The sequence below is a fragment of the Pogona vitticeps genome, chromosome 1, assembly GCF_051106095.1.
Source record: "Pogona vitticeps strain Pit_001003342236 chromosome 1, PviZW2.1, whole genome shotgun sequence".
NCBI lineage: Eukaryota > Metazoa > Chordata > Lepidosauria > Squamata > Agamidae > Pogona > Pogona vitticeps.
The window spans coordinates 332,893,155-332,904,638 of record NC_135783.1 but is presented as its reverse complement, the minus strand read 5'-3'; the positions used below and the strand labels follow the sequence as shown (position 1 = coordinate 332,904,638).

The following is an 11,484-nucleotide window of genomic DNA, read 5'->3' as shown; positions in this document are numbered from 1 at the left end:
GGGAAACATGGACGACCTCGGCTGCGGGTTTGAGTGTCCTAGAAGGGCAGTGAGTTGTTAGCTATCTGTTTTGTTATTATTGTATGTTTAATGACAGGAACAGGGAGAGGCACTCATGCACCATAAGAACTACTGTAATCAGCTCTACATGGGACTGCCTTTGGAAAGTATTCTGGCATTTCAATGGGCCAAAAATGCCACTGCCAGATTGTTACAGGAGCTAGTAACAGGTATCAAATAATCTCCCAGTAACTCCCAGCTCCACTGGCTGCTGGTGTGTTTCCAGGTACAATTCAAAGTGCTGATTTTGACCTATGAAACACGGAATGACTTAGGACCAAGCTATGTGAAAGGCCATGTCTCCCTTTATTCGCTTGCCCAGGATTCAAAGTCATCAGAAGAGGCCTTTCTCTCAGTCCCACTAACCCCGCAAGTTCATTTGATGAGGACATGAGAGATGGACCTTTTCTGTCGTGGCCCCCAAGCTATGGAACCCCCTCCCCCACTTTCCAGTCTGATTTCCTGTTTGTTGTTTTTCCATAAGACCATTCTCTTCAAATGCAATTCTTCTCAGTAACTGGCTGGTAGGTCTTAAAAACTGGACTGCTGTTTCCCCCCCCCCAAGTTAATTTAATTTTAATACAGTAGTGCCCCGCTAGAAGATGACCCCACAAAACGACAAATCTGCATGACGATGAGTTTTTGCGATCACCATTGTACTTTGCAAAACAGTGTTTCCTATGGACCATTTTCGCTAGATGATGTTTCAGTCCATGCTTCGCAAGACGGGTTTTTTTTTCAGGAGCGATGCTTCGCAAGACGACGATTTTTACAGCTGATCAGTGGCTTCGCAAAATAGCTTCCCTATGGGCGATCTTCACAAAATGACAACTATTTTCCCCATTGGAATGCATTAAACAGATTTCAATGCATTCCAAAGGGGAAACGCTTTTTGCAAGACGATGTTTTCGCTAAACAGCTATTTCAATGGAATGGATTAACATCATCTTGCAGGGCACCACTGTATTTGTTTTAAATTTGTAAGCCACTTTTGGCCCTCTTGAGAAGACAAATATATATGTAAATATATAAAATATGTGTATATATATATAAAACAAAATAACTATGCAAAAAGGGCATAATTCATTTGGGTCAATTGAAGCTTGGGATCGCTCTGAAAAACTTACACAGCTTTAATACAGGGATTTTGCTAGTATTTTTGGGATACTGTCTGACTTGAGGCAACCATATAAAATGTAGAGAGCTGAAAAATATAGTTGGATTGGTTAGCCAAATCATTTCCAACTTTATGTGTCTTTTCTGAAGACAGTATCATCGGTAACTGTGTTATGACAAGAAATATGCGATTATTGCAAAAGTCACTTGTTGGGGCAGTGGTTCCCAACCTTGGGTCTCCAAATGTTCTTGAACTACAACTCCCCAGAAGCCTTCACTACTAGCTGACCTAGCCAGGATTTCTGGGAGTTGTAGTCCAAGAACATCTGGGGACCCAAGGTGGGAACCACTGATTTAGGGGGATTGGGCTGGGGTTCAGCATGCTTGCCATACTGGAGGGAAGTCCCAATGCTGGGACATTGAGAAAGCCTAAGTGAACCCAGAATAAGCATAATTGTGGGAGTCTTGCATATATTTCCTTGCTACCACCAAGGAGAATGACTCTTTCTATATTGTCTCCTTCTGGGGAGAAGACAATTCACAGAATAGGTAAAAAATCACAATCCTAAACTCTCTTTATCTGGAAGGAAGACTCGTTGAACCAATACCTGTAGCATAACAATGATTAATGATTCCTTTTATGCTTCTGTGTCTTTGATTATACTAATGTCATAACCAAAAGATCCCTTATCTTGACAGTAGGTATCATTGCGCAAAACACAGAGACAGGCAAGCAAACTTGCAACATGCTTTGCTCTCTGCCCTTTTGATAACCCATATTTGCTCTGTTTAATGGTTAATACTGAAAGCTGGACATTTATATAAGTCTAGTGTGTCAACAACTAAAACAAGGAGTAGCACAGACCAGCAGAATAAGATTCTTTTGAAAAGAATGTAAGTATGATATATATTTTCTTTTTCTATTTTAGTTCCCTTCCCTACCTCACCTGTCCCTTCACCACTTTATTCATTCACTCAGATTTCTAGCAAACATCAGGGTTGCAATTCATGGCAATCCCAATTAGAAGGTAAACCCACTAACATGTGCAAACATGGCAAAAGCTTTAACCAAAATAACTATTTGTTAGGCAACTTGAGTTCTTTATTCTGAATTCATCAAGATTTGTAATGCAACAAGAGCTTGCTTTCCATTCCCTGTTGCACCATTAACAAAAAAAAGCACCTCCCTGGAAGTTCAGAAATTTGGCAAAATGTGCTACAATATTTCAGCCAAGGATCCAGAGCAAGTAGTGAGGTTTTTTCTTTTGCTTTATGAAAAACAGGTTACTAGGCAGACATTCCTTCAAAGTCAGCTTAGAACCAGCATCTAAGAATCATCATGTCTTGGGAAATAATTGTATAATAACATTGCATTATTTTTGCAATTGCTGCAATCCTTATGAAAAATCTAAAATAGTTTGCAAACAGAACTGCTGGATAGCTCAGTGGTTTAGCCACAAGTTGGGAGTTCAATTGCACACTATGCCTCCCTTCCAGCTCTGCAGTTCTAAGATTAGTATTATTATTTTTAAAAAACAAACAAACAAAACATATCTGAAATTTAGAATAATGCAATATTTTTTTTAATGGGGTAGGTCTTTTGTCAAAATTTCCTTATCATCTTCAGTTTAGTGAAATATAGTGAAATAAGTATCTCATTTATTATTTAGCTAGTTTAAAGCATCTCCGTATCATCTGTGATCTACGATGTATTCATCTCATTATAATTGTTTGATGACTCATCAAATGCCAAAGTGAATAGAAAATGTTTCACACTACTCACATCCATCAAAGTGACTGATCTGTGCCAAGAAAGGGTTAGGTGTGGCCCTCTAGATACTGTTGAAATATAAATCCCATTAACTGTCATCACTGGCTATTATGCTATGGGCCAATCTGTTGTTCCCCACATCTGGTGTATATTGTGTGGGTTGATAGAACAGTAGCCTACAATCCACCATTTTTGTACAAAGGTGACCTAGAAAGACCTTCGATATGGACACATCTGTGAGCACCCAAAGGGAGGTGAGACATCTGTAATATTGGCATGTGGATACAACATAGGTGGTGTGGATGCTCATTTATAGAAGCTCTCCACCCTCTCTTTTTAAAAAATGTTAAAAAAACATTTTAATTAATTTTATAAAATGTACATGTTCAAAAAAAATTCAAAACACTAAATATTATAAAGCGATTATATATATAAAAAAGATCCCATCCACCAGGACCATTTGAAGATATAAGCAGTTTCTTGTCCCCATTCCCCTTGCAAAATTGTATCAGTACAAATCAATATCTAGCCACTTTCAACAGCATTCGCACATAAATGACTTCCCGGCTGATTACCTTTCACTGGCGAACTGCAAATCAGAGTTTTAAATGACTATTAAGTCTCTTAGATGCCTTGCACTGTTTCTTTTTATGTAACCTCTGTATTGAATGCCATGGGATGAGAAACAGTAGCCCAATAGTTGCAGGTAAATTGGGTTAATCTGATCACCTTTGGCTGGGATGTGCAGAATACTGTCATGTAGGGAAAGAGCTGAACAGAATCACACACCAGCAACCATGCCCATGTTGGCTAAGGAATTCTGAGAATTATAGTCCAACCCCCCCCCCAACTTTGTCCATTTCTGTGTAAGAATAAGGTTTGCTGAGAACCAGAAGGGGTTTTAATGGTGGAGACTTCCATAGACTCAAAGCTGTTGGAACCACGGATCAGCAACAAATTTGTGACCTGTCTCATCTTCCTATAATCAATGACTACCTCTCAGAGATTAGGAGTTAAGAAAGATCTCCCCAAGACTCCCTATAACTATAAAAGTAGAGTAGGGGTTGGTACCATTCTTCTCTGTGAACAGAGTCAGACTCATCTGAATAAGTTACAAATCAGTCATCTGTAGGTCCTTGCCCAGGTCTTCTACATGATGCGTCCCTTTTGCAGATCTTATTGCCATGTCAAAAACATCAGTTTATTCAGTGTGATCAATTCATTCATTGTGTTCTACTTCTTAATTTCCAGTTCTGCTGTCAAGTCCAATTCTTTTTTCATGAATTGCACTCTAGAGCAAAACTTAGTTGTTTATTGATTGATTGATTGATTACATTTATAGCCCGCCCCTCTAGACCATGTCCAGTCAGTTTAAATGGAGTGGAGTGGGAGATTTTAAACAGAAAATAAATATTTCAATCTCTGTAGAATTTTTATTTTATAACAATATTTTATTTTAATTTTTTTGTGCAGAAGCATTACAGATCCCCATGAAGTCCATTTACCTCTCCTTCTTACTTATTGTTCTTCAAGTCCATTCATATCACCACCCAAGACACCACCGTAGCCCAGATGGCAATAAAATTACATCTGAAGATCAGCAGCCATCTTTGGATGAAGAACAGGGAAACAAGTTCCCTTACTATCAAAAGATAGCACTCAACAACGCTAACTTTGCATTTGAACTGTACAGGCTCATCGCATCCCACACAACCGACAAAAACATTTTCTTCTCTCCACTAAGCATTTCCACAGCTTTCGGGATGCTGACCTTGGGTGCCAGATCTGAAACCCAAAATCAGATTTTCAAAGGACTTGCCTTTAACCTGTCAGAGATTGAGGAAAATGAAATACACAAAGGATTCCATCAGCTCATCCATGAGCTTAGCCATTCCAGCAACAAAGCCCAGGTCCACATAGGGAATGCCTTGTTCATAGAAGAAACACTGAAAATACTTCCTAAGTTTTTGGAGGATGTCAAAAGCCTGTATGAAGCGGAAGGCTTCTCTTCCAACTTCGAGGATCTTGCCACAGCTAAGCACCAAATCAACGAGTATGTAAGGAACAAAACTCAGGGAAAAATAACTCAAGCAGTTGAGGACTTAGATCCACACACTGTGTTGATTCTTATTAACTATATGTACTTCAAAGGTAAGCAGAACAATAAGTGATAGAAATCAGAGGAAATGGGATGAATAAATGAGGGCAAGGCTACTGATGCAGGAGAGCATCTTAGTGAGATGCTGTAGAAATGGGTGTATCTGCAAAAGCTCACACTGAAATATAGCAGTAACTTTTCAAGGTGCCTCAGTATTTTTGTTTTCTATTTTTTCCCCCGTGATTTATTTTTGTCTGGATGTTGATGAGAACTGTGGTGCTTTCAAGACTACAAAGGAAATAAACCCTACTTCAGTGTGAGCTTTTGCAGACTACAGTCCACTTCCTTTAGGCATGCAGAGCACAATATCTGGGCCACAGGTTTATTTATTTATTTATTTATTTATTTATTTATTTATTTATTTATTTATTTATTTATTTATTTATTTATTTATTTATTTATTTATTTATTTATTTATTTATTTATACATACCCCACCCATCTGGTCTAAAAGACCACTGTTTACATAACAATCTGTCCACACTAGTGCATAGATATGATCTATGGATCATTGAGAGGATGGTTTGGCTTGAAAAAGAAAAGACCAGTCTCCACTGGTGTTCATATTTTTAGACTGAGACATGTGTGGAGGTTGTTGTGTGGTGTGTGTGTGTGTGTGGTTTTGTTTTGTTTTGTATTGCATGCCCTGTTATTTGAGAGAAAGCACCCTCCAGCAGCCTCAGTATCGTGAGTGGGAGAGGGGGATGAAGAAGAAAAGGAAAGCAAGGTGGGGGAAGATGGAAGGGCAGGGAGAGAGGAGCAACGTCAAAAGTACTTTTGCTTCCCCTGAGCAGGGAAAGCTTTTTTAATTGGCAGCTGATCAGGCTACAAGGGCTCATTTGCTGTTGGGACAGGAGGAATGTGCCAAATGGCAAATCGCTCCTCCATACCACCTCAACAGAAAGTCTTGTAGCTCGATCCACCCAACACCCAACAGGGCCAGCCTGGACAGGCCCTTTGATGTCGGGTTGCCAATGGGGCCAAGTGGAATGGGAAACAGAAGGTGACAATGACATCTTGACTCCTGGTAATGAATTTCTAAAGTGACAATGGCATCATTACCACAGTTAGAGGATGCTTAAAAGGTTGACTACATTGCTCTGCCAGCAATCCTGGCAATAAGAAGATGCAACGAGTGTGAGTAATCCACAAAACCTCACAATGAATCTTAAAGTAGAGGTCTTTTTCTGTTTTGTTTTTCAAGGGTGTATAATTCTGCTGGTGTCGCTTTGCATTATCCACTAGAGCTGTTGTCAACTTACTTTCTCTTTTCCAGGTGATTGCCATAGTCCATGTCGTTGCATTCAAGCTTTTTAAAAACATGCAATTCCAAAAAACTGACATTAATTGTACCTATGTTAATAAACCTGTACATAGTGTAAAGAAATTTGACTGTTGGTTAATAAACAATGATATCATTCTGATATTTCCCCCTTTCCCCCCCCTCAAAGCTTTTTGGGAAAACCCTTTCGATGCTGACCTTACCAGGGAAGAAGACTTTTTTCCAGATGCAAATACAACTGTGAAAGTGAACATGATGTACCGACAAGGCTATTACAACATGCTGTATGACAAAGACTTGTCTTGCTATGTTGTGGAAGTTCCATATAAAGGAAATGCTTCTGCCCTATTTATTCTGCCAGATGAAGGGAAAATGCAGCAGGTGGAGGGCGCTTTGTCAATTGAAATTTTGGCTAAATGGAAAACATCCTTTACACTGAGGTAAGGACTGGTTTTGCTGTATTTAAATGTTGCTTGTTTTTTATTATTATTTGTTTGTTTATTTATCTATCCTGTCTTCCTTCCAGAGATGGTACTTGAGGTAGTTCACAATAATCTTGAATAAAAGAAGAATCAATCACATGTGATAAAACTAGCTTTTGAAACAGGGTTAGGTTAAACACAAAATTAAAATCAGTGTTTAAAAACACGTCCCTAAGAAAACTATCCAAAACTGATAACAAACCCTGACAAATGTAAATATCCCATAAAATCAATTTTTCAGCTGAATGTATCCCAACTGTTGCACGTTCTTATGTTTACTGCCAGATGTGGTCTAATTAAAATTATTTGTGCCTCCATGATAACATTTGGATTTCTTTTTTTATTTTTGTTTGCTTGTTTGTTTATTGGTCAATCAGAGAAATACACCTGCTGATTCCAAAAGTATTATTTTCTGCCTCTTATGATGTGAAAGAGCTGTTGCAGAAACTGGGCATCATTGAAGTCTTCACTGACAATGCTGATCTATCTGGAATTACCGGACAACCGAATCTGAAAGTTTCCAAAGTAAGTATGGAAATGTGGTTGGTATTAAATATTGTTACTTTTTTTTGCCTTGGAGCAACCTTGAGCCAGCTACCTGAATCTGTTGTGATCAAATCCAGATTGTAGAGTTTAGTGCAGTTTAACCACTGCAACAGAAAGTAATTGCTGAAATATAACTACTGAGATGCTGGGAGCAAGCAGGAGTCAGTAAGCATCTTGAGCATGTGGTCTGGTGCAATGTCTCATCAAAAACACCAGCTAAAGCTTATCACCACCACAATACTTCCCTGAAGACACACTCCAGCAGTCCAAATGAATAAAAGTTATCCAGTCTTTGACAATGATTTCTAAGGAGGCTTCATTGCTAGCTACAGATGGTGTGAGTGCACATCTTTGGCACCAGGTTCCATTCAATGGACAATGGTATTTTGATAAAAAAGAAGAAGAAGAAGCAAGTTTAAAAAAACATGGGGTCTGCCTTCCCGCTTGAGAGCTCTGATTATGGAGTTTTCTAAATTACATGGAAAGCTTATGAGCATAAAGTAAGGATGTAAAGAATGTTCAAATTTGTCTCATTGTTGAAAATAAATCCTCAACATATCAAGGCATCAAACAAACACTGTGAGATTTTTCTTTGATTTTTGCAAAAAGAGTCCCAAAATTTTTTTAATTAACAGCCGTTGTACTTTCGCCCAGTGCTGAGAAACGTTTTAAGAATTTAATTTTCTGAAAGCCTTCGAGAATACAATTTAATTTTCATTTGCAAGAAAAAAAAAGAAGCCAGGGTTACTCACCTATCTTCAACATCAATTACAATGAGAAGCCTGAATTACTCAGTGGTGTATCCAAGAACTTATGGAATGGCATGAACTGTGTTAAACGTGAAAAGCTAAACCCATCTATCATAAACACAAATACTTGAAGTTACAATGCCTTTTTAAAAAATTATCCACATTGAGAAAATCATGAGGTTTCTGGAAAGTTTCACCTGGGGGGCACAGCAAAACCTTTTTCTTTGTACCTGTAAAGAGGATGACCTAAAGATGTAGACAGAGGTTCATTTTTAAACCTCCCCTTCGCTTATAGTTGTGCCATCTTTGGTAATCTAGTGGCAATAACAGCCAGAGTAAGTCATAACTAGAGTAGACCCATTTAAATTATTGAAACTTATGGAAGGGTTGGATCACCAAATCCCCACTGATTCAATGGGTCTACTCTACAGTACAACTCACTACACTAAACAAAAGAATTTCAGCCAGCATTTTTAACTGTTAAACAAAGGACCACCTGCTGTGACATCACAAAGATCCCAGCTGTCTGCCACCACAAATACACACTCCTGTGCCATCACAGGGACCTGTTGTCTGGTCTCAGGGTTTTGATCCTGAAATCAGGGAATGGGAAATTGCTGACTGGTCACTCTATCCACAGGTTGTGGTTATACCTGAAAAGGTAGAAGTCTTTAAAGATGGGTTAAACTCATTCATGGGTCTGAATCTAACTAGTAGTAGAATGGAGCCATCAAATCAGTGAGACTTATAAAAATGTTGACTCTACCACACAGCACCTGATTCAGTAGGTCTACTCTAGTTGTGGCTACCAACTGGATTGGCAACTCCAAGCATTTCAATATTGGACTCCACAGAACTTGGTACTGCTTATCCTTATGCCAACATGCTAAGAGGTCCTCTTATGGACTGAGAATTGGTTGAGAACCAGGAAACAGAGAGTAGGTGTCAATGGGCAATTTTCACAATGGAGAGAGGTGAAGAGCGGTGTGCCCCAGGGATCAGTGCTTTTCAACCTGTTGATCAGTGACCTGGAGACAGAGATAAGCGGTGAGGTGGCCAAGTTTGCAGATGACACAGAAGGATCTCTCTAAACTGGGAGAATGGGCGGCAGAATGGCAAATGTGTTTCAATACAGTATAAGAAAATGTAAAGTAATGCACATTGGCGCAAAAAAATCAAAACTTTATTGATCAGTTAATGGGTTCTGAGCTGCCTGTGACAGATCAGGAAAGAAATCTTGGTGTGCTAGTGGACGGGTCAATTAAAGTGTCAACCCAGTGTGCGGCGGCAGTGAAGACCAGTTCTATCCTAGGTGTCATCAAGAAGGGAATAGAAAATAAAACAGCCAACATTATAATGCCATTGTGCAAAATGCTGGTAAGGCCACACCTGGAGTATTGCGTACAGTTCTGGTCTCCACACCTCAAAAAAAGACATTGTGGAACTGGAAAAGGTGCAGAAGAATAATTCCATCAAATAATTCCTGACGCCTTTCTTTTCCTCTTTTATTGTTTCTCTCACTCTGTGTATCGCTTTTATTATTTAAATTGTTTATATAATTTTAATTGTATTTTTTATGATTGTTAGCCGCCTAGAGTGGTCCTGACCTGACCAGATAGGCGGGATATAAATGAAATAAATAAATAAATAAAATAAAGAAGAGAGTGACTAAAATGATGACTGGGCCGGGGCACCACCCTTATGAGGAACGGCTACATATATTTCATCTGTCGAACACAGATGAAAGACCAAGTTTTAGGCACTCTTCTCTCTGTTGTGTATATACACTAAACTGCTGTTCTTTCCCTGCAGGCTCTACACAAAGTTGTTGTGGATATTCATGAGAGTGGCACTGAGGCAGCTGCAGTCACTGTTATTGATATAACTCCAAGGTCAAATCCTCATACTACCATCAAATACAACAGACCCAGCCTCCTATTAATTGTTAATAAAGTGACAGAGACCATCCTCTTTGCTGGGAAAATTTTCAACCCGACCAAACAGTGATTGTTTTAGAGATACAGAATTATAGCTTTCCTACCCTGTTTTCACAAAAATAAGCCCTAGCATGATTTTTTCAGGATGCTCGTAATATAAGCCCTAGTTAAGCCCAAAAATAAGCCCTAGTTAAGTGAAACCCCACCCTCCATCATTGTACAGCAACCAGAAGATGACATGACTGTATTTGAATAAAGGTAGATTGTTGGACATGAAAAAATAAAAATAAAACATCCCCTGAAAATATGCCCTAATGCATGTTTGGAGCAAAAATTAATTTAAGACCTTGTCTTATTTTCAGGGAAACATGGTAGATGATTTTTAAAAAGGAAAAGTTTTCCCACTATTCAGTAGAATTGGCTGGATACGAGCAGTGCCATCCCCTCGTATTCTATGATTAAATAAAAGTTCTTCAAAATATCCACTACTACAGTAAAACTGATTTTAAAACTGTGTGACCTGGTGTACACTAACTTCCAGCACCACCATCCGATACCTGCAGCAGTGCTTTGCATCCCATGAAAGGAGGCTGCTACTACATCAATAAATTGCTAGATATATTGGAAGGGAAACATGATTTTCAGTGGCCCCAAGAGATACTCTTGTGAAAGCAAAATTCGGGCAGCCTAAGAGCCCAACAAAGAATCCAGCATTGACATGCTGGCTGTCCAAGTACTCCTTCATTCATAGACATTTGGGGCATTGTAGCTAAAGGAGATTTTTTTAAAGTTAATCTTATTTTGAGGCATCCTGAATTCCAGTTTTAGTTGGGTGACATAAAAAAAGTAAACAACAAATCCATTAACCAATGGACTAATCAATTAATCAGTCATAATTGTTGCATCTTGTTTGTACATCAATGTGAAAGCCGCTTTTGAAAGATTCATTAAAATTCACTTTCTTGAAAAAACACCAAAATGTTTTTTACAAAAACATGCTAGCTTTTTGTACACATCTTAACCATGTTGCCACAAAATATTCGTATGTATTTTCACACTTTTTGTTTTGGACCTCAGTTGCAAATTTTAGAGAAGTCCAAAAACCAACAAGTAAGTGTATTCTAATCCAGGAGATGCAAATCAGGTTGATTTTCATAAGAATTCAGAGGCTGTATTTACCTATAAACAAAGTAAATGATTGTTAATGGTTTACATGTCTAGAAATGAAGGGAGTGCCATCTTGTGGGAAAATATGAACATTTGCAGGAATAGGAGTTAACTGATAATTGAAAGCTCTTTTCAATAAGATGATATAAGAAATATAGGATTCAGAGGAGGAGGAGGAGGGAATAGCTGTGGTTGTTATATGCCATCCTTCTCTGTT

At 38.6% G+C, this 11,484-nt stretch overlaps 1 protein-coding gene across 1 annotated transcript; it reads left to right on the top strand.

Annotated features, from left to right (window-relative positions):
• The first annotated feature begins 1,878 nt into the window (after nt 1-1,878).
• On the top strand, nt 1,879-11,079 carry LOC110090676 (alpha-1-antitrypsin-like). Its single transcript, XM_072986611.2, has 5 exons — nt 1,879-2,070; nt 4,421-5,098; nt 6,556-6,826; nt 7,246-7,393; nt 9,976-11,079. The coding sequence occupies exons 2-5, from the start codon at nt 4,438-4,440 to the stop codon at nt 10,168-10,170; spliced, it is 1,275 nt and encodes a 424-aa protein (XP_072842712.2). The 5' UTR covers nt 1,879-2,070; nt 4,421-4,437; the 3' UTR covers nt 10,171-11,079.
• The last annotated feature ends 405 nt before the right edge of the window (nt 11,080-11,484 follow it).

Coding starts and splice junctions, on each gene's coding strand:
- LOC110090676 (XM_072986611.2), top strand. CDS start 4,438: ATGAAGTCCATTTACCTCTCCTTCTTACTTATTGTTCTTCAAGTCCAT. Junction 6,827..7,245: donor AAAACATCCTTTACACTGAG/GTAAGGACTGGT, acceptor TTGGTCAATCAG/AGAAATACACCTGCTGATTC. Junction 7,394..9,975: donor CGAATCTGAAAGTTTCCAAA/GTAAGTATGGAA, acceptor CTTTCCCTGCAG/GCTCTACACAAAGTTGTTGT.